The sequence below is a fragment of the Molossus molossus genome, unplaced genomic scaffold (genome assembly GCF_014108415.1).
Source record: "Molossus molossus isolate mMolMol1 unplaced genomic scaffold, mMolMol1.p scaffold_m16_p_1, whole genome shotgun sequence".
NCBI classification, from domain to species: Eukaryota; Metazoa; Chordata; class Mammalia; order Chiroptera; family Molossidae; genus Molossus; species Molossus molossus.
The window spans coordinates 83540646-83564373 of NW_023425344.1; the positions used below are offsets into that span (position 1 = coordinate 83540646).

General features: G+C 40.6%; 1 protein-coding gene across 2 annotated transcripts in view; it reads left to right on the forward strand.

The window, feature by feature from the left end:
• Positions 1 to 484: 484 nt before the first annotated feature.
• Positions 485 to 23728, forward strand: part of NPNT (nephronectin) — an 84236-nt gene continuing 60992 nt past the window's right edge. Inside the window, exons 1-3 of one of the 2 annotated variants that reach the window (XM_036264757.1) lie at positions 485 to 588; positions 2714 to 2814; positions 20841 to 20891. In XM_036264757.1, coding sequence (XP_036120650.1) covers positions 518 to 588; positions 2714 to 2814; positions 20841 to 20891 — 223 coding nt within the window. In that variant the 5' untranslated portion in view covers positions 485 to 517. The remainder of the gene's footprint in view (positions 589 to 2713; positions 2815 to 20840; positions 20892 to 23728) is intronic. The other variant, XM_036264768.1, reaches the window with a different exon arrangement.

Genomic DNA, 23728 nt, shown 5'->3' on the forward strand with positions numbered 1-23728 from the left:
GCCGTCACCACCTGTTCGGCGAGCAGGCGGAGCGCGAGCCTACGCCCCGGCCCCTTTCCTCTCGGCTCACCCTTTCCTGCGGAGCACCCCGCGTTCCTCGTCCAGGGCGGCCGTGCAACGTTCCTCCCAGCCTGGCGCTCGCCCCGCTTGGCTGGCCCCCAAGAGACGCTGCGGTCCAGAGCTTCCCGCGGCGGGGCCGGGCGCCCTCACCCCTCGCCCGGGGCCGGAAGGGCGGCGAGTGGAGCGCACGCGCGCCCCCCGCCCCTCCCCGCAGGCGGCGCGGTTCCCCCTGCAGCGCCTCCCTCGCGGGGAGGGAGCCGGAGGGGCTCCGGGCGCCGCGCGGCAGACCTGCTCAGGCTGCGCGCCGCGCCGCTCTCCTCCGAGGGTGGCAGCAGCAGCCGCGGTGGCCGCAGCTCCTCGGGGGAGGCAAGGAGGCGAGCGCGCCTTTCCTCCGCGCCGAGTACCCCAACCTGGTCCCCGCGTGCAGCCGCGCCGCCGCCGGGCCTGGCCGCCCGACATGGATTTCTTCCTGGCGCTGGTGCTCGGATCCTCTCTCTACCTGCCGGCGGCCGCTGAATTCGACGGGAGGTGAGTTGGCCCCGGGGAGACGTCTTATCCGCCTTCTTTCCCACGCTAATCTCCTACGGTCCTGAGGTCCCCTCTCCAGGCACGCCGGCGCGGTCACAAGGCGCCTCTGTCCAGAAGCTGGGCCACGGCATCGCCTAGGCAGGAGGAGAGCCGTCGAGCTGCTCTCCCTCCACCCGGGGGATCCAGCTGCGGCTCCAGGTTCGGGGATCCGGGCTGGGGGTGCAGGGAGGCTCGAGCCCGCCATCTCGCCTCTGAGGGCGCGGGTCAGTCGCTAAGAGGTGGTGACGCGCGGCGCATCCCTTGGCCGGGAACCTCTCGCTCTTGATTTAGACGGCTCTTAGGCGGGGAAACTTCCCAGGGGCCAGGACCAAGTCCCGACTTGGAGCTGTCAGGGCCGCTCAACCAAGAGTGGTGGCGAGGGAGTCACTGGGCTTCCAGGGGGGACCTGTATGCCTGCCTACCACTTGGTTTTCTAGAAGGACTTAAAATAAGGACTGAAGTGGGAGAACGCTCCGTGTGTGTGTGTGTGTGTGTACGCGCGCGCGCACACACACACACACACACACACACAGCGCCACCGAGACCTCGGGCGAGCCTGACTCCGGCGTGCTCTGACAGGTTCCAACAACCAGACTCCGTCTTCGCTGTCACTCAGCCCTTCCCGCCGCGGCGCGCGGCACCCTCTCCCCCGCCGCCGGGCACGCTCCGCGAGTGTGTGTGTGTGTGTGTGTGTGTCTTGGGAGGGTGTGCTTGGCTACCCCACCTCCGCGCAGTTGCACACCAGACTCGGCCCGAGCGCAGATCGCTGCTGCTCGCGCAGACGCCCGGCGGAGCAGCCGGGAGAGAGCTTCACCTGGGTCACACCGCTATCCAGCCGCCTTCTTTCAGCGACCCCCACCCGCCAATTAACTGCCTGCGCAGCCCTCAAGACCGCGGCACCTGTTTTACTTGCAATCTTGGAACGAATCGATTCCAAGATTGATTGGCTTTCTTGTACCCGGAGGGGAACGGAAGGCGACCAGTGGAGCGCAGCCGCTTGTTTACCACCTGGTCGGAGGAAATAGAAAGTTCGGGGTTATTTTGTATTTCGGGCTTGGGGTGGGGGGCTGGCGAGAGAAAGGAAAAGAAAAGACAGAAAACGGACGCGGGGAGGGGCCAGAGGCTATTTTATTGTTTTAAAAGCAGTTTTTTGCTCACCTTCTGGTGCGTTGTGCATTTCTTTAAGACACATTTGCAACAAGAAATGTATCACATGATATAAGCATAAGATTGTAATGTAGTTTAAAAACATGACTAGAACAGCCAGTGAAAATACTGATCTTCTGGGGTAGGGGTAGTCATTTAAGTGTCTAAAAAAGGAAACAATTCACCAAATAAGGTGCCAAAGTGGAATCTGGTGGATAAATCAGTATATCCTGAAATTAAATACTTTCTTTAGTCCTTATTTACATTAGAGAGGAAGATAACATGAATTGTTGATGCAGGAAAGTTTCAAACCACAAGGACACTTGAGATGTTAGCTGCACTTTAAACTCCCTTGGTTTTATTTAGACATCTTTTTCTAGTACATTTTTTTCTGGGAACTTTTTCTGCCAAAGAGTCATATCTTGAAAAGAGTTCTGTTTCATCTGATTTTGAGAAACCTCCCTCCCCTCTCTTTGCCCTTTCTACATCTACTTTTTATATAAGGCAGAAATTTTTTTCTTTCTATTTTGACATGTCTTAATACTTTTCAGTTTATGATGAATCTGTCAAAGCTGTGCTCCCGCCTCCAGGTGTGGGTCTTTGAGGAATCTGTTTTATTTTAAGCTTCACAAACCACCCTGTGAGTGGCAGCCTTGAGAAATCTTGTTTTTAGCTGGTGCTATTTGCATTTAAGAAAGGATTTTCCCCTCCCATTTCCCCCTACTCCTGTGTGTTGAGTGTTGTGTGTGTGTTTAACTGTCTGAAATTTGAAATTAGATCAGAGCAGAACTATTTCCCTGAAGGTGTTTTATCCTTAAATTCTACAGGCATGAAAGAGTTCATGTGTGTGCTTTAATTACTTTCTAACATAATAACAAAGAGGAAATTATTTTTAATTTCAAAAGTGTCTTTATTTATTTTGAATCTTTTTGTTTGATAGGTGGCCCAGGCAAATAGCGTCGTCAATTGGCCTGTGTCGTTATGGTGGGAGGATTGACTGCTGCTGGGGCTGGGCCCGCCAGTCCTGGGGACAGTGTCAGCGTGAGTATCATCATCACTGGGGACTTCAGCTCCATAGGAGGGGGTACTCTCCAGCTCCCTAGGAGGGGGTGCTCTCCACCCTCATTCATCCCTTCCCTCAGCACACCTGAGGGCTCATTACCAGCAAGGCTTGGTGGTGTGATTCTGACATGGGGGTTTTCAGATACCTGTAGTAAGGAGGCAGTTTGTTCTTCACCAGATGCTCATTTGAGCTTTTGTCCCCAGTATCTCCAGCTTCTATTTTCTCATTAGGCTCATCCTTTTCTTTGCTCCAGGTTCTGAGATGGGGGTAAGATAAGGAGTCTAGACTGTATTTACACTAAACAAACTGAACTTTATAGTACGATAAAATCCTTACCATAGCTATTGTGTAAAGAGGCCTATTTGTAAATCCTTTTTTGAGGTGAGGTTGTGTTGACTGTGTTCTAAGTGGACCACCCAGTATAATCAAATAACACCTCTGGAAAAAAGCATAATTTTTAAGTTCTATAGGTAATCATGTAATCAGTGGCAGGCCAGAACATTGATTTTTACCTTTTCCATGATCACCAATGGATATTTTTATGGTAAAAATAATCAAAGCTACATTACAGAAGTTTGATGAATTTGTTTCCAGAATTTTATCTGGATCTCAAAATTATAGCTCACTTCCCTTACCAATAAAAACCACCCACAAATAATTAAGTAGATTTCAGAGGCATCTTTAGACTACTATGTTGGCAGGTGTGTTGAGATGATGGAAACAAAAGTGGGTTCTAGATATCCCAGTGTGTTACTGCTAATAAGAAAGGGGCTTAGAGGAGTCGAGAAGGGTAGCTAGGAAGGCTGGAGTAGGAAGGGGAGGAGCCTGCCTTAGAGATGTGTTGGAATGGAGTAAATTTAAGTTCAGAAAAGTTAGGAGTCCCCTTAGCTATTTCAGTTTTTGGGAATTGCAGGTGATGTCTCTCCTGACCTTTCTGAAGGAGGGAGAGGGACAGTCAGTTGACTGTAATTGAATGCGCAGGCTGACATCTCTGGTTAGGGATGGAAAGGTAAATGGGAATAATATTTTTCTACCTGTTATCTGCAAGCCACTGGGCCAGACTTTTGCACAGCTGGGCCGTTGCATTCCAGTGTAAAGGGAGATGGTGGTAACTCCAGTTTCCAGTAAACAAGAGAACTAGGCAAAGCTGTTGTGCCCCCACCCTCCATCCCCCACCCCGCCACTGGTTAGTCTATTCATCATTATTTTTTAAGGGAAGATGGTCAGAAAGAAGAACGGTAGCTGGTAGAATATAGTCTTCTGCCACTTTTACCTCAGTTACAAGTATTTGCACAGCTGGAGGCCACAGGTGTGGAATTTGAAGAGCAATCCGGCTTTGAAAATGAAAGGGTGAAGAGAGGACCTTTTTCTTGGCCCAACACCAGCACCTTTCTCAGATGAAAAATGCGTAGTTTCTTTGCAGGAATGGAGGTAGTTTCCTCCTTTTTTGCTACCTTCATTTGCAGGACACTCCCAAAGGAAATGTTGAAGTGCTTTGGGGTGTGCACAGCTCCCCAGCCCCACCCAGGACAGGGCTGCCTTGCCAGAAAGCCTGAGCACAGTGGAGTGTACCTTCCCTGAAGGCAGAGTGCCAGAGCAATGGGCAAAGGAGCACATAGCACTCTGCCAGATGTGCTAAAACGTGCCAAGGAGAAAACCCTTTTGGTCTTAGAGGTCTTCCCCAGAAAGAGCCTTGAAGAGCTGTTCTTTGTCTCTTTACCATGTAGTTAAATTTTCTCCAGTATACACCAGCTTTTCTCTAGTGATTCGGAATTTGAGCGAGCGTAAAGGCCTTTCAAAGTTTCAGTGGCGTTACAAGATTTAGACCTGCTAAGAATCACGTTTTTTGCACAATAGCTTTCCTAGCAAATACAGGGCACTATTTTGTTATTTTCTATATCTTCACTCTGTTTCCGAAAGATTAAAAGTGGTCAAATATAGTATTTGATAGTGTTTATTGTTTCCCTCTTGTTATTCCTCAAGGATCTGAGAAAGCTAAAACATGACATGAGTGAATTATTGACAAGGTAATGCTATAAAAATGTGGAAGATGATCCTGCACAAATCACAATTCATTTTAGTTTAGATTTGGTGAAAGTTCGAGAGGCAGAATAATGAAGGGGAGCATGAACCCTGGAGCATGCCTGCCTGGGTTCAAATTATTTCTACCTCTTACGAACTGTGTGACCTTGAGCAAGTCATTCAATCTCTCTGTGCTTTATTCTCCTCATCTCAAAAAATAGATCTGAAATAGTACAGTACCTCATAGGTACACCTCATAGGTATAACCATAACAAGGCTTAAATAAGTTATTTGTAAAGCACTTAAAACTGCTGATGGCACAGAGTAAATACTACATATGTGTTTGGTGACATTAAAGAAATGTAAAGGACTGCTGCTATTGAAACAGTGTGTGGGGTGGGACGGACCCATGCTAGCAGATCCTTTGTCCTCTAAGCATGATATATGTATTTTGCATTTATACTGCCAAAATAAAAAATTGTTCCAAGGTTCTCTTGCAATAAAATAAAATGCCTTTAGATTACAAAGGACCAGATGGATCTTTACTATTAATACTGTAGATGGCAGAGTTGTAAAAATGAGTTCAAAGATGGATATTTCCTTGTGTGTGTTTTATTTTTCCAGAATCTCAGATGGTCCAAATGTCTCTTGTCAGTTTTTGCTATAAACAGGTAGAGGAATGCAAAAACGAGAGGTCAGCTCCAAGTGGGAAGACCTGCCCCCAGAGTGGCTTGTTAGGGACAAATGAAAAACTCTGATTAGTTTTTAAAGCAAACCTTTGTGAAATTAAAACCTTTGTCACTATATTTATTCAAGGAAAATGCCTTGCTATTCTTTAACAGTTACATCTGGTAATGGATTACCTATAAAAATTCCTAAGAGCTTCTGGGAAATTTGATGTGAAAAATGTTTTTGCCTTTCTGACCCTTACTTAGATAATCTCAGTGTTCTTTTTCATAAGGAGCATTCCCCATTCCTTATCTAAGGTGCCCTGGTTCTTGTTTTTCTGAATGATTCACTTTGGAATTTTCCTTCAAGTCAGCTCAGCAAAACAAAAGGAAGGTATTCCCACCTATCCCCAGAACCTCCCAATTTATCCTTTAGAAGATGTGTCTGTCATGGGGGAGGCCATTCCCTCATACTGAATAGTTACCAGATCTTGTGCCGTAGGGCAGGGACCCTGTGGTACTTGTTTATTCCATTTGGTTGAGCATATGTGAGATGTTTCAATCAGTAGTCATGAGGGCGGATATATGTATTTATCCAAACATGCTGCATTTTATTTCTGCTCACTGCCCCCCCCCCCCTTTTAAAAAATATTTTTTATCCTCATTTGAGAACATTTTTGCATTTATCTTCAGAGAGAGCAGGAAGGAGAGAGGGAGGAAGATCGAGTGAAATATCGGTGTGAGAGAGACACATTGACACCCACACTACCCCAACTGGGGCCAGAGACAAACTGCAACCGAGGTATCTGCCCTTAGTGGGAACCAAACCCAGGTCTCTCTGGTCTGCAGGCCAATGCTTTAACCGCTGAACCAAACTGGCCAGGACTTGCTGCCCCTTTTTCACTGACTTGTTTGGAGAAGCCAGCAGCACTCAGGGCATTAGTGTTGCTCAGCCTCTGCTCTTGGCTCACTATATCTAGCCACAAAGCCACATTTAGCCAGACTTCCCATCCTTCCCTCTGGGACTAAGGAAGGAAGGATCAGAGATGCTACCCAGACAGACATAGGAGCTGTCCTGCTCCTTGCCTGAGCCACCCAACACTCCATCCCAAATTCCTACCAGCTGGGAAAGCATGACCTATTCCAGAAATTGGCAGATTGTGTTTTCATAGTTCTTTTAGAGGTCATTACTCTCTCCTTCTTTCTGCCCTTTGATTGTTTTGTGTTTTTGACTCATAAACAGATCTCTACGTTACTGAGAATTCAGAATTTGTTTTTCTAATTGTCTAATTTATTGTCTAATTGCCTAATTTATTGACTATTGATGTGTCTCTTTGTAAGGTGAAATTTTGTTAATATGTTCATAACACTAATGCACTGATGGTTACATATTTACGGCACACAGCACCTAATCACACAGATTGTCACAAAATATTTGTTTCTTGCTCTGTAATTATTCTGTTCCTTAACTTTTCCATCATATTCATGGCACAATTCATTTGAATTATTTTAACAATTTCTCTACTACCAAGTGGAGATCTCTGCAATAAAGATTTCTAAGGGTTTGCATATTTTATTTTAAAAAGCTCTGTATGCCTGTAAGCAAGTCTTAACTAAAAGCACTGGACAAATGGGGACATCTGAGTCTAGCCCTGGCTTTTATACCCGATGAGCTGTTTAACATTTTTCAGCTGTAGTTTTCTTATTTTACACGCAGATTTCTAAGATTCCATAGTGTTGAAAAGAGTATATAGGCTCTAGATACGGTACTTCTATGTGGTTGTCTATTTACTTGGAGGTTTGGCTGTATGTGGCTATGCCAATAGTGTTCCTGTTGCAAGTGCTTTACAGAGGAGTGAAGAAAAAACTCAAAAACAGCTGGTTCCAGGTTTCAACAAAGCTATTCAGTTTCTGAGTTCTTTGGCTGTCAGTGGGCAGTTTGTGGCTTCTGAAGGAAATTATGTGAATTGGGTGGTTTTGCATCATTTTTACTTAACACCAGACAAAATGCAGATGTTTTATGTTTCTCGGGATTTCGGAAAGATATAAAACCTACAGCTAGAGTCTGACTTGACTTTATTCGCTTTAAACCTCATTTTCTCCTGCCTCTCCCTGAAGTTAATAAAGGCTACAACTGTACAATTGCCATGTAAAGTGATTTTTTTTTTTTTTTACTCTTATCAACATTAGATAAACTTATAGGTTAGTTCAAAATAGGGACTGAGAGACAGTATTTCATTATGAAGCTATTTTGTAGTTGTTACAATTTCAGTTGGATGATCTGTATTTCTGGCTAATGATTGTGAATCACTGGAAAGAATGATGAACAACACATTGTTGAATTCTTTCTGTATTTTCAATGAAAAGGTTATTAGTCTAAAAAGAATTTTTATTTAGAAAATGAAATGTTTAAATTTCATATTTAATTCCTTCCTTATATTTGGACTCAGAAACTCAGCCTTGTCAATGAAACATAATTTGTTAATTTTTGCTTCCTACACTGGCCATGGATTTCCTACCCCTAGTCACAAAGTTATAGAGATTATGTCTTTGATTGTTTATGTTTTGAACATTTTAAAATAATCAAGAGTAAATACAAAATGTTGGAATCAGCTTTGAAGGCCATACACATGTTCCCCATCAAAGAGGTTATTTCTCATGAACTATAGCCACCTCCATTAAACGTGAATTGGCACTTTGTAGATGAAGTTTTTTCTAGACCCGTACAGTCGTATGGACTTGGGAGGAACCGGGAGTCTCAAGGTGAGTTGTGCTGCCCAGAGCTCTAAACCTGAATCTTCAAATCCTTAGGAAGTGAAGTTTTGTTTTTGTGTTTTTCAGTTCCATTTCAGTCATTCTTTCCCTCCCAGTTTTATTGAAATATAATTGGCATACAGCACTGTATGTTTAATGTGTACAACATAATGATTAGACTTACATATATTGTGAAATGATTACCACAGTATGTTAACACCTGTCATCTGATATAGTAGATACAAAAGAAAAAAAAATATATTTTTTTGTGATGAGAACTCTTAGGGTCCACTCTCTTAAAATTTTTCATATATAGCCTGCAGCAGTGTTAAATATAGTTATCATGCTGTAATTCCATTCCTAGTACTCACTATTCTCATAACTGGAAGTCTGCACCTTTTGACTACCTGCCTCCAGTTCCTCCTCCCTACCTGACCCCTCTGGTAAAGATGTGAACTTTTTGATTAAGATTATTCAACCACCACTTTCTGTGAGAAGGTTATTTTAAGAACACCGTGTACTTTGGGTAGTTTCAAGTGGTCTTGGAATGCAAATTCCAAATGAAAATCAGTGCTGAAGAAGTCTGACCTTTTCAAACAGGTAGTTTTTGAGCAAGTGTAGTCTTGAAAGTTGAGTTTCACAAAAATTACTTTGTTCCTTCGTTCTTTGCCCCCATTAGAACTGACCTTTATATAATACTATTAAGATCTACTGATTTCCTAAGATCTCCTCATAAAGCTAATCTGGGCAGGTCTTAACCTTTATGGATTAGAAATTTCAGTACTTCCCAAGCTGGGAGGTCAGGCCAAGCACAGGGAAGCACTCTAGCCCCGTTGCTGGGTTTGCCTTCAAACACCGGCCACGGGGATGCTGCTTGAAAGCGCCCACCCAGATCTCGGGGGCCAAGGAGGCACTCCCCGCCCCAGAAACAGCTCTGCGTTTTCTACTTGGAAACTTTTTGAAAAGCTTTGAAAAGTATGGGTGTGCTTTCCCCTCCTTTTTCATTATAGCAGATGTAATGGACATCATTTTTCTACGGTGCTTTTAATCTGTAAAATGCATTGTTCCCTGGTTTTTAATTTTATTTTACAATTACCGTTCACATTCTGAATTACTTCATATTAGTTTCAGGTGTGCAGCATGATGGTTAGACAATCATATACTTTACAAAGTGGCCCCCTCAATATTTCAAGTACCCACGTGGCATCATAGATAGTTATTAAAATATGATTGACTGTGTTCCCTATGCTGTACTTTACATTCTGTGACTATTTTGAAACTACTGATCTATATTTCTTAATTATTTTCCCTTTTTCACCCAGTTGCCCAAACCCCCTCTCCTCTGACAACCATCAGTCTGTTCTCTATAGCTATGAGTCTCTTTCTACTTCGTTTATTGTTTTTCTTTAAATTCCACATATAAGTGAAATCATATGGTATTCGTCTTTCTCTGACTGACTTATTTCACTGAGCATAAAACCCTGTAGGTCCATTCATGCTATTGGAAATGGTAAGATTTCATCATTTTTTATGGCTGAATAATATTCCATTGTATAAATGTACCACAGCTTTTTTTATCCACTCATCTATTGATATATGCATTTTGAGTCAGTTGAATCAACTGCATGCTTTTAAAGTGATAATCCAGCGATGGTGAATAATTCCACGCAGTATCTGCAGTGAGCAATGGAAGAGGCTTCTCACAGGGCTAGGCCTTCGTCTTGGGGAAATGGAGGGGAAGGACAGAAGGGTTCTAATGGCTTAGTTCTCATTACTCCCCCCCCCACCACCACACACAGTTACTTTTGCCCCCTTCCCCACCAATTTTGCACAGGTTTTAAAATTTTTTCATCAATCTTTTAAAATATTTCTTTATTTTATAAGAGATGACACACTCATATCCTCAAGTACTCCTCCTCAAAGCAATAGGTGGTATCTTTTTTTGTGTGGTCCTTTTAGAAATATTTTATATACTTATGAGCAAATTCCTATGTATCTCTTTCCCCACATCTTCTTTTTTTTTTTTTTTATCCTCACCCGAGGACATTTTTTGTTCAGATAGAGTGGGAGGGAGAGAGAGGAAGAGAGAGAGAGAGAGAAACATCAATGTGAAAGGGACACATCGAGTGGCTGCTACCCGCACGACCGACCAGGGCCGGGGACAAACTGCAACCAAGTCACATGCCCTTAGCGGGAACCGAACCCGGGTCTCTCAGGACTGCAGGCTGATGCTCTAACCGCTGAGCCAAACCGGCCAGGGCTCCCCACATCTTCTATACAAATGAAAACATACTGTATATACACCATTCTGTACCTTGCTTATTTTTCTAACTATACATTTGGAAAGGCTTTATCACCAGCATATGAAGAGCCTGCTCACTTTTTTATGGCTTCATAGTAGTTCATCGCATGTCTATACCTAATCTATTACCAGTTTCTTATTGATGGATATTTGTGTTGATTGTAATCTTTTACTAATATAAAAAATTCTAAAATAAACAATTTTTCATATAAATAGAAAAAATATTATTTTGCATGCATTCTAGTATTTTCGTGAGATCACTTTTTTCATGTGGTCAAATGGCATACATTTGTAATTTTAACCAGTTGGCCAGTGGTTTCTTCCTGGTGGGAAGTGGGGAATGGGAAAGGCTGGATTACAGTGCTGACATAAGGCTCTGGCCATCCTATATCCAGAATCTAATCTGTTGCTTGATTCTAGGATGCTCTAGTCTCTACTCTTCTCCCCAAACCTCTCTGACAAGTTAGTGGAGGACCCTCTTCCCCCATTTTTCATTTATTTCCTCTTGGACCAGAGGCAATTGGCTGATATTGGGAGGATGGGGTGAGGTTTCTCCATTTGCCAGGATTTCCACCTGCCTTTTTGCCTGTTCCTATTTTATTTTATTTTTTTATCCTCACCTGAGGACATTTTTCCATTCTTTGTTCAGATAGAGTGGGAGGGAGGAAGGGAGAGAGGCAGAGAGGGAGGGAGGGAGGGAGAGAGAGAGAGAGAGAGAGAGAAACATCGACATGAAAGGGACACATCGAGTGGCTGCCACCATCACAACCCAACTAGGGCCGGGGACATACTGCAACCGAGGTACTTAGCCTTAGCGGTCACCGAACCGGGTCTCTCTGGACCGCAGGCCAATGCTCCAATCACTGACCCAAACTGGCCAGGGCTCATTTTTCTACTTTTTATGGATGTGAAGTTCTTTTTACTTTTAAGAAAGACTCACAAATTCTTTTAGGAGTTGCTTAATTCATTTTTATTCTCTTTATAGGTCAGCTATAATTTTCATGCTTATGTAAATAGTGCTTGCTTTTTTACTAGATCTATGATCCATTAGGGAGGGTTATGTAGAATTTTGATATCTGAATAAAGTGTTTTTGGGACACTTGTTAGAATAAAATGATTTTCAGGAAATGAAAAGATAGAAAATGCTAAAATATTTTTGTACTAAAATACTTTTTTAAAAAGTGACATGAAAACTGTAGAGGCATACCTTTTCCATTTGTTATTCTAATCCTTATCCCAATTACATATGTAAATAGCCTAATTAAAACAGAATAAGAAATGCATGCATAAGTAAAAAGTTAAAAAGACAAGTTAAGTGAGAGAAAAGATGGTGAAGGTAAGTCTGCCTTCCTGATCTTTCTGACACCTAGTTATTTCCTATTGATCTTACAGAGATTTCTAAGCGTTTTCAAATTTTTCCTTGTTTATAACAATAATAGCTCAGAGTAAGAACTGTTCTGTATATCCTTTTTTATATAATACCGCATTTTGGAAACCAGTCCTTATTACTACATGTAAATCTCACTCATTCTGTGAAATAGCTGCACAGTATACCGTAATTAATATTAAAATCCCTTATTGAAATCCCCACATTTAGGTGGTTTTCAATATTTTGTTTTTATGAAATACGCTGCAATAAATATCTCTGCAGATTCATCATTCTTGTTACATACATTTATGTGTGGGAGATTTCTAGAGACATCATTTTTATGTAAGTACATTAAAGAGCTCTCATTTTATTTTTATAAATTTTGTTATATAAAATATGCAATTTAAAGGTGATTAAGTCATGGATAATATTACAAAGTGGAAACCTGTTCAGTCACTTTCTATTTTTGATTTCTCAAAGAATACCTTAAAAGATAAATAGAATTGATTTCTTTGAATTTGTTTATGTCCCATTTTGTGTGGGGAAGGATGCAACATGTCTTCCAGGAACGTAAACTAGGAAAATAGAGTTAACAAGGTCTAGAGGGAGAAAAAAGGGAGGACAGAATAAAAGGTAAGATGTTGGGAAGAGAGTTATTAAAATGCAGATACATAAGCCATAGGATCTTAAATAGGTTTTGTAACTTGGCCCTTCAGTTTTGGTAGCCAAAGGAGAATAGGAAGTAGCATTGCTCATCTGATTCATGTTGTTTGTAGGAATAAAGCAAACCATTTATTTGAGGGAAATTATGGCTTTTCCCACACGTAGTTCTGAAAGAAGACTTTCATCTGGTCCTTCCCAGAGGGAGTGAATGACGGAGTGGAAGGGGATAGTGACATTTCTACAATGAGGCCACTGTTGGTTTTGTAAAGCCATTTCATAGAAGATCCTCCAACCTTAGATGAGGCCCTTACTCTAGAAGTGCATGGAAGGCTATTCTCTGTGCCATTTCAGATATCATCTCTGCACTTAACCGATGCCTCAGGCAGATCCAGCTCCAGAATATCTCGCTGTAATGGATGGACTGTTCAGGGCTTTATGGACAATTCTAGGTTAGACAAGACAATTTCAGGTTAGGATCTTTGACCATGTCCTAGAGTTTGCTGTATTATTAATGAAAGGCCAGTCCATATATTTCTGCTTTGGTTTTAGTCTATTTTAAAACTTTATCACCACCAGTCAGTTGATGGAGTTGGTACGAAGGGCATTATGAATGGAGTGCAGATAGGGGTCTCCTAGGACACAGCATGAAGTCCTGCAAAGAAATCAGTGGGGATATTTTTTTTGTAAGAGCTATTATTTCTGTATTCATTGGAAATCTGTTAACTCATAATCATTTTGCTGTGTTCTTATTTCTGTGAAGATGATGGCTTAGGGTAAGAGTGAGGCACAGATACTCCTTTTAGGCATCATTTATCCTTGGTATGCTGTTATGTGGAATAAGGGCCAGCGAATCCAGGAACAACAAAATCTTGAGCAGTGCTCACTCCCCCAGAGCTCCTGATTGTTACAGGTGTGCACAGGAGCCAACATGGCCCTTAGTTGTTATCCTAGCTCACCTGGATCTCTGGGGGGCTGCTTTACATAAGCCCCTTCGGCCTGAATAGACTCAAAGCAGAGCCTGTGATAAGTACTCTTCACATCCAAACCCAAACCCAGACTTAACTGCTCTCCACTGGGCTGTGACAGATGGCTGATTCCCACCCACTCCTGAAGCCCCAGACATTGGGACCTGAAACCCTGTTGCACACATTGGCCAGGAGATCAGCACCAACCGAGAAGCTACCTGAGTTTCACCCTTTGTCAACCTGGAGGGGAAATGAGGATTTGACAAAGGGCCAAGGTCTTTCCTTTCTTCATGGCTACAAATAAAGGATCAATTCTCAAAGCTGAAGCCAAGATAATTTGGCTCGAAAATATTTTGAAGTGACATTAATCACTGATTGTAGCCATAGAAAAAGACTGATAGCAAGAGTCTGATGAGATTGACAATGCATCCCTGGGACTCTGCCAGGGCAAATTAGTTGCAAAATGTACACTTATTTACTAACAAATGGGTGTGTTACAAGACAGAGTTTTGTCAAGAGATATCAAATATAAAAATTTCCATTTTAATGCACTAAAGTTTTTAAGTTTTCTGATTTCATTACATAATTACTATTAGTGCATAATTAAAGAGAGAATGATAGTCCTAGTAGAATTCCTAATAAAGCCACCATATAAGAGTACACTAAAACCTAGAGATAATAAAGTATTATTATGTATTAGTATGTATGTGTAGTAAAACAGACGCCTATATGTTCAATCCATATTCTTTCTTAGATTCTCTCAAGAAGATTTTCACTTAGTCTGATGAAACACTGTTAAGTCAACTTGTTATTCTTAACTTTCATGGAAGGAAAAAGATTTGAATAATCAAAATGGTTTCTTAGTTTTAGAGTACGGCAGTTGATTTTGAGATGAAACTTTTTTTTCCTGGTTACATGTAATTAGAAGCCCTCACTTTTTGCTGCACATTAACCAAAGGCTGGTAGGTACCAGACACCAGGGAGAGCCAGTTTGAGATTAAGGATTTGCCACAGCCCTGGCCGGTTTGGCTCAGCAGTTAGAGCGTCGGCCTGCGGTCCAGAGAGACCCGGGTTCGGTTTCCGCTAAGGGCATGTACCTCGGTTGCAGTTTGTCCCCAGCCCTGGTTGGTCGTGGGGTGGCAGCCACTCGATGTGGCCCTTTCACATCGATCTTTCTCTCTCTCTCTCTCTCTCCCTTTCTCTCCCTCCCGCTCTGTCTGAACAAAAAGTGGAAAAATGTCCTCAGGTGAGGATTAAAAAAAAAAAGGATTTGCCACAGGTGATTGCATGTGGATAATCTAGAGTCAACTACATTTTAAAACTGAACACTTCTTTTGGTCAGGGTCTCTTTAACTATTCTGTAGATCAGCGATTTTCAACTGGTGTGCTGCAAGAATTTTTAAAACAGGCTATACCTGACTATTTAGTCAGGGGCACTGACCTCTTTTCCCTTAGATTGTGAAAGAAAAAGACAAAGGAGAAAAAAAATCCAACAGAACAATAGCCATCTGGAGTGAATGAATCAAAATTATACCTATTTTTGGTGAGCTCAGCAAAAAATCTATCTTTTGGTGTGCCAAAGAATTTTAGTAATTAGTTTGTGTGTGCCATGAGATGAAAAAGGTTGAAAATTGCTGCTGTGGATTAATGATATAAATTCTTCAAAACTGGCATTGTTTTCCTTTAAAACAATTTTTTTTTTTTTTTTGCCCTGGCTGGTTGGGCTCAGCAGTTGGAGCGTCGGACTGCGGAGCAGAGAGTCCCGGGTTCGGTTCCCACTAGTGATTTTTAGAGAGGAACAGAGATAGAAATATCAATGAGAGAGAATATCAACTGACCACCTCCTGCATGCCCCCCACTGGGGATTTAGCCCACAAACAGCATATGCTGTGACCGGGAATCGAACTGACGACCTTTGGTGCGTGGGTTGATGCTCAACCACTGAGCCACACAGGCTGGGCAAAACTGACATTGTTTTCATATTATAACATCAGGTCACAAGGTTAGGGTTGCCTTTTGTAGATATCATTGACTCATTCTGAAATTTTAGGAAATATGCCCTCACAGTTTAAATTTGTGCTAATATACACAAAGGAAGAAATAATTAGGAATTTTTGGATTTAGGCTTACTTTGCCAAAAACAATGTTGTTTTTCAAAATCTTTAGCCTTGTTTTCATAAATCAGAGTTCTGAAACTCAGTTTCTATGAAAGATCCCTAAATGGTCAAAGGTGTGTGTTGCTAAATTTACAGAAGCTAACTTCATGGATAGACTTTTCAAATAAAAGCTTCCTGCCATCCAAAATATTTTTTAAAGCTCAGTCCCTCCTATTCTACTTCAGTGTTAAGATTTTGTAGGTACTTGGTAATTATTTTCCATATAGTTGGATTCCAATAAATAGCAAATAATAGAAAAACACAAATTGCAAATCATGCTTAGTTGTATTTTTTTTTTTTTTTTTAATCCTCATCCGAGGACATTTTTCCATTTTTTGTACAGACAGAGTGGGAGGGAGAGAGAGGAAGAGAGAGAGAGGGAAACATCGATGTGAAAGGGACACATCGAGTGGCTGCCACCCGCACGACCAACCAGGGCCGGGGACCAACTACAACCGAGGTACATGCCCTTAGCGGGAACTGAACCCGGGCCTCTTCGGACCGCAGGCGGACGCTCTAACCGCTGAGCCAAACCGGCCAGGGCTTTAGTTGTATTTTTTAATGTACATGGGTATGTAGTGCTGATTTTATGTTATATGTTCTTACTATAGTAATAGTTTCTACTGGGTAATGGTTCAAGTTCCTGTGACCCTTGAATTGAATTTTAAAATCATTGATGAATTAGAAGATTCATTGTATCTTGGTGTCTATATATGACCAAGAATTAAGATATTTTCATGTATAGTTTCATTTCCTAAATAAGGCAGAATTGTTTTCGAAAAAATTAAATTGAAGGAGGAAACATAAATTTATGAAGAAATAATTTCTAGATTTGCTAAATGTTCTGTTATCTAATCTTGTGTTAAAGTCTGATGAATCCTATAAATTTAATACTTATAAGTAGTGGACTAAAAGTTGGGATCATCTAAATTCTTAAAGTGCTATTCATGGATCTGTTCTGGATGTTGGTGTTATAAATGTACAGTGCTGAATAGTTGTCTATGAATAGCGTTTGCCAGGCTAATACTAACTTTTTTTTCACTGTCATTCACTTTATTATTATTATTAATTATTATTTTTAAGTTGTTGACACTGTTACAGATGTCCCCCATTTCTCTCCCTTATGTTCCCCTCTATCTTGCCTTCACCACATTGTTGTCTGTGTCCATGGGTTATGCTTATATGCATATATATTCTTTGGCTAATCTCTTCCAGTCCCCCTCATCCACCTCCCCTGTGAAATCTGTCAGTCTGTTCCAGGTTTCCATGCTTCTGGTCCTCTTTTGTTTACCAATTTATTTTGTTCATTAGATTCTACATATGTGGTATTTGTCCTTCTCTGACTGGTTTATTTCTCTTAGCATAATAATCTCTAGGTCCACCTATGCTGTCCTAAAGGGTAAGAGATCCTTTGTTTCAGGCACATAGTATTCCATTGTGTAAATGTACCACAGCTTTTTTTATCCACTCATCTACTGATGGGCACTTGGGCTGTTTCCAGATCTTGTCTCTTGTAAATAGTACTTCTATATTCATAGGGGTGCATATATTCTTTCTGATTAGTGTTTTGGGATTCTTTGGATATATTCCCAGAAGTGGGATCACTGGGTCAAACAGCAGTTCCATTTTTAATTTTTGGAGGTAACTCTATACTGTTTTCCACAAAGGCTGTTCCAGTCTGCATTCCCACCAGCAGTATATTAGGGTTCTCTTTTCTCCACATCTTCACCAGCACTTGTTGTTTATTGATTTATTTTATTTATTTATTTATTTTTATCCTCACCCGAGGACATTTTTCCATTTTTTGTTAAGGTAGAGTGGGGGGGGGGGAGAGAGGAACAGAGAGAGAGAGAGAAACATCGATGAGAAAGGGACACATCGAGTGGCTGCCACCCGCACAACGGACCAGGGCCGGGGACAAACTGCAACCGAGGCACATGCCCCCAGCGGGAACCGAACCCGGGTCTCTCAGGACTGCAGGCCGACGCTCTAACCGCTGAGCCAAACCGGCTAGGGCATTTATTGATTGATTGGTGGCAGCCATTCTGGCTGGGGTGAGATGATACCTCATTGTATTTTTAATTTGCATTTCTCTGATGATTATTGATATTGAGCATTCTTTTATATGTTTGTTGGCCATTTGTATGTCCTCTTTGGAGAAGTGTCTATGTTTTGCCCATGTTTTAATTAGATTGTCTGTCTTCCTTTTGTTGAATTGTATAAGTTTTTTATATATTTTGGAAATTTACCCCTTATCAAATGTATTATTGGTGAATATGTTCTCCCATACAGTGAGTTTCCTCTTTATTTTTGTGATTTATTTTGCTGTGCAGAAGCTTTTTTGTTTGATGTAGTTCCATTTGTTTATTTTTCCCTTTGTTTCCCTTGTCCTAAGAGATGTATCAGCAAAAATATTGCTACACAAGATGTCTGAGATTTTACTGCCTTTGTTTTCTTGTAGAATTTTTATGGTTTTGTGACTTATCCATTTTGAGTTTATTCTTGTGCGTGGTGTAAGTTGGTGTTCTAATTAATACTGACATTTTTGACAATGAGAAATGCAGCGTGGAATTTAAGGTTGGGGCATGGAGAACTTTTTAGAGTTACTACTTTTTCTAGCTGAAGACTCGAGTTGAGAGCCAAATGTAGCATGTCAGGGAGGACCTTCCCATGCACGTGCCTGGCATTTGTCACCTGGAAGGAGGTGCATGTGTCATGATATGTTCTATGCTTAAGAGGTTATGTGAGTCCTGTCTGAGTCATGTGGTAATTGCACCAATTATCTTAGCCTGAAGCATTTTATTTCTCTCTCAAAGGTTATGATGGACCTAACATTTGGGCATTTTATAATTCTTTACAGTAAATTAAACTATACACCAGATGATAGGCATACATTTGGGTCATAGTGGGCTCAGTTCCTTAGATTTCTTATTCCTCATTTTCTTTAACACTGTCCAAAGCCCAGGATTGACTCCAAATCTATAAACCTGTGTTTAGCAGGCAAGGAGCAATCCCTGAATAATTTAGTTTCTCTGGTTTATATTAGTAACAATTTCATAAAATCCTGAGTTCTTGTTATTTTTAATGTGCCTAATATCACTGAGAACCTTCAGTAAAGTGCACAGCATCACTGAGAAGCCCTAGATGTATCTAGCGGAGGCTCTCAGGCAAGTGACAGGAGAAAGCTCTAGATTTGTACATTGTAACTGAGGGGTTCTCTGGTAACATTGCCGTGGCTGTTTTATACTGGCTGTAGAGGAAACATTATTAGGAGAAAATGGGACAGGATTGTCTATATTAGGTGCTACTAATGAATCCAATTTTAGTGCTTCTCACAGTGGGGTTTATACCACACAAAAAATACATGTAGGGCATTTATTTTTGGCAACTCTCACAAAAATTGTGGTGATGGTTGCCTGTGAAAATTTCTTTAATTGTCAATAGAGAATAGACCCCAGAAACTTCCTGGAAATGATCTATTCCAGGTTTGACATTGTTTTGATTTAAAATGCAGTTTTGTATAGTTTAAAAATGCAAATGTTAAAACATGGAACATTGGCTAAAATTTTATGCTAAAAGTCTTATTAATGGATATACAAATCAATATCGTAAAATTTACTAAATCTATGAGTGTCAAGGTTGATTTATTAAGTAGGAGAAATGTGACCTCACTTAAAGATATGATAAAGTGAAAATAAACTATACAGAACTGTTTGTCTGCTTGGTACTAATATAACTAGTTAGAAAATAATGATGTTTGCTATTCTTTATTGAACTACTTAGCCTCTGTTTAAAATCATTTAATATATTTTTCTTGATAAATTAGATTATTCAAAATTGGCAATTAAAGAGTATTAAAGAAACGGTATCCTTTTATACTTTTCCCTTCTCATATATAACTAGAAACAGTTTTTCTTAACATGTGATCTGAAATCTAATTTTTAGTTTATGCTTTGATTTATTTTCAGCTTTTTGCTTAGATTGTACCTGATATATTTCATTATTCTAGTTTAAGAAATGTATCAACATCAAGGTATGGTGAATTATTTTGAAGTCAACAACAGTAAAAAACAAAAACAAAAAATCCACACTAGTTTCTTATAAACTTAAACTACATGAAAAAAAAAAAAACCTCTTAATAAGTAAATGGAATGTGTACTTTTAAAAATATAGAGCAATCATTTCTTGACCAATAATTAAATTACTACTTTATTTGAATCAAATTGGACTTAGAACATTTTCTTCTGCTAGGACCCAAAAGAGGGCTCCATTCACCTAATTTTAAATTCTACAAATAGACACAGAAATCGAAAGTTAAATAGAGTATTTTATGCTTTAAAGAGAGAAGATGTTAATCCAAAAGGGAGGTAATAAAATCATCTCTTCCCTTATTTCTAGGCTCTTTAGGTGGGTTGAACCCTGACCATTATTAGTTGTGTTTCAAGTTTCTTCCATTTGCTTTCATTGAACTGGGTTATTTATGTATCTTCAAGTGAAATGGCTGAGCTTTCAGGGTAATTCTTGTTGCTATGGACAACCAGAGCAGCCATGCAAGAAGGAAATGCTGTGGAAGGAAAGGAAAAAAACTTAATATTTCTTCCCCAAAGTTGAAGAGAAAAGGGAACACACAGTATATAAGAAACAGGTAAGTAAACATATATCGATTTAAAAACTACCAGCCCTGGTTACTCATTGATCAAAGATTTTAATTTTTTTCAGATACTCTGTCCAACACTCATTTAAATAAAAGGATACTGTCTCTTGGAACCAAAAATTAATACTCTGAAAATGAAAAATTGGATTGGAAGGTACAGTGTCACAGAAGGTCTGAAATATTTTAATTTAGAATTTGGACGATGAAAGAATAGCACAACTTCAATTATTGGTTAATATTTTTTGTTACGAAATGTTTTCTGATGACAAAATGGTGACTAAAATATTACTATTTTAAACATGTCCTAGATTTTTTTTTTTTGTTTCAGAAAAGCACTGAAAGTTGAATATGTGTAAGTCTCCGGGAATGTAACAAGTTGATAAATACCCAAGTCCCGCCTCCTTACAGAGAAAAGATCTGGAATTTCTTTTTTTGGACATTTGTTTTGCAGCTTTCTACGTCTTAAGGCAGAGAATAGCCAGGATAAGGTGCCAGCTCAAAGGTTAGATGAACATGTTTCTTGAAATAATTTTGGCTAATATATGTCTTGAAAGGCATAACTTCTAAATAATAACTTCATGAACTTAATAAAACTTAACATTAGTTGTGGTCTTTCGAGTTGCTTTTTAGTGGGGGCAAACTATATTCTTTATAGATGTGCTTATTCTGTTCATAATTAATACTAAATTAATTTTATTTCAGTTATTACATTAAACTTTTTCCTTTCAGTTTGTAATTTCTTTCTCTTGTTTTATGAATCTAATAAATTGACCTCCATTCTAACCTAAAGGACAGTTTATATTTTTAACACTTAAAGAAGCAAATATATAAAAAAAAAAACAAAGTTCACCAAATGAAATTACTAACACCAGCCTATCATTAACCTGAGGGAATTGTATTCCTATTAATTCTTCATGGAAAAATTCAGGTAAGAAATATATATATTTTTGCATAAAAGATAAAATATTTTATAATAGCACCTAAGAGTATTCATGCTATTTTTTTGATGGGTTCCTGTTTTAAGTATTTTTGGAAGTGAATAATATCACTTAACAAATCATCCTAATGACACATAGTATACAATTTTGGTGAAATTTGTGAGATTCTGTTTAATGAAATTGGTGCCAAGAAGAAAACATACTTTAACCTGATAGATGAAAGAGAGGATTTTAATAACATTTGGGTACAAATTTAGTAGTTCTAGAAATAAAAGTTAAGGGATTTGGTTACAGGAGTTCTTCAGGGAGATGTAAAAAAATCAGTGTCTGTATCTTATAATTACTAACAGTGTCCAAATGCACTGGCAGACCTACGGCTCAGTGAGGGACACAGTGCCAAGGAGAGAGTAGAATGTGGGCTTTGTCACCCATAGATCTGGGCACAGGACCCGTTCCTGTCACCAACCACTTACCAACCGTGAGATACTAGATACTTTATTTAACTTTTAGAGCCACAGTTTCCTACTCTTTAAACCTACGTTGCAAGAGTATCGGTAGCTGTGAGTGCCTCGCGCGGAACAGTCCTTGATAAATGCTTCTGTTAGCATGTGGTCATTTGGAGAAAACACTGGACTCGGAACGGCGTTTGCTAGGGTCTGCCACAGTGCCCACAGTATCGCATGTTTCTCAATACATGTTGATTACCCTGCCCTTCTTTTGAAAATAACCAATTGGAAGTAGAAAACTTCTCAAATTAAAATGAAAACTTTCGTCTGTGCATCTGGACCATTCCTTTCCCACTTCTCTGATCTCCATTTGCAAACCTCAGAGTGCAGTACGGTATTGGTTACCGAACCAAAGGAAGAGGAACTGGAGGCCCTGGAATTGAATTGTAGAGTTACTGTGATTGATTTGACAGACATTTGAGAGCTTACTAGAGGCAAGGAGTTAAGGCTGGTGCTGGGAGAGATGCAAACTCTTGCTCGCAAGGAGCTGATTTGGTATGGTGGTCTCATTCCGTCCAGTGTTCTAAAGTAGGAAAGAGTTAGGGATAAAGGGTTAAGGGTGTTCAGAGGAAGAATCACTTCCAACTGGAGAGGAACAAGGAAGATTTCATACACGCAGTGGTGTTCAGTTGTTTTATTCATTCAACAGACATGTATAGAGTGCTATTACCTGCCCGATCCCAGGCCAACCCCTGCAGATAGCACATCAGTAAGGTGAAGCTGTGGGCATTCATGCCATTTCTGGTCAGCGTTGAAGGCCACAGATAAGAACAACACCGAGGAGAGGTGTGTTTTCATACAGACGTGTTTTGAGATAGGATACTGCAAGAGTATATCTCGGGGGCGTCCCAGACCAGGAGTGAGAGACTGGTGGCCCAGCTGAATCCTGAGGGATGAGTCAAGTGAAGGGCTTGCTGGCCAGACTGAAAAATGCATTAATACTTAGAGGCCAGAGTGAGGAGTACATACCAGGAAATGCAAGAGCTCTAACCCAGCATTGGAGTGTGTGTTTGAAGGGCACCTGATGAGATGCTGTGGGGGAAGTAGGGATGGGCAGACTCGGGGAAGGCCTTTGATGTCATCTTAAGTAGACTAGCCTTTATCCCTAAGTTGTAGAAGAGCATTGTCAAGATTTGAAGCAGGGACATTAATTACATAATTAAATTTATATTTCAGAGGTTATAAGCTGGTACTAATGGGTCAGATCTGGCATATAAGTGGATTTGGTTTCACTCACAGAGTGGTTTTATTTTATTTTTTTTTACTTTTCTTTTTGGTACATGCCCCTAGCGGAAACCAAACCCAGGACTCTCTGGTCCTCAGGCCAATGCTCCAACCGCTGAGCCAAACTGGCCAGGGCCGCTCACAGAGTGTTTTAACTTTTTTTTTTTTTTTTTTAAATACTTGCCTGGGTGGATATCAGGCTTTTTGAAGAATCGGTAGCTCTGCATTGCAGCAAGGAGTTGGGCTGGCGTTGGTCGCTTAGCAGCTGCCCCCTTGGGAAAGAGCATGTACTTTATTTGACCGTGTGGCTCACTTCTCCAGGGCAGATGCCTGGGACCTATAGGCATCTGAGGTTTTGGGGCCTATTTCTGATGTGTTCTTGAGTGACATTTTAGAGAAGAGCCATCTGAGGCTCAGGGCTAGAGGTTGTTACAGTGAACCTGGGGAGAAATTAAGTGTTATCTTAAGCAGTCGTGGTGGGAACAGAGAGAAGGAAGAGGATGAGAAGACACCATAGAGAAAGGCTGGAGAGACACGCACCAGGCAGTGGTGGGTGTGTGGGCTTCATAATCAGAGACCCGGCTGCTACCGTGAACTGTGTTTTTGAGAAACTTAACCTTTCTAAGTAATAACTTCTTTTTTGGTAAAATGTAGATAAGAGGCCTATCTCA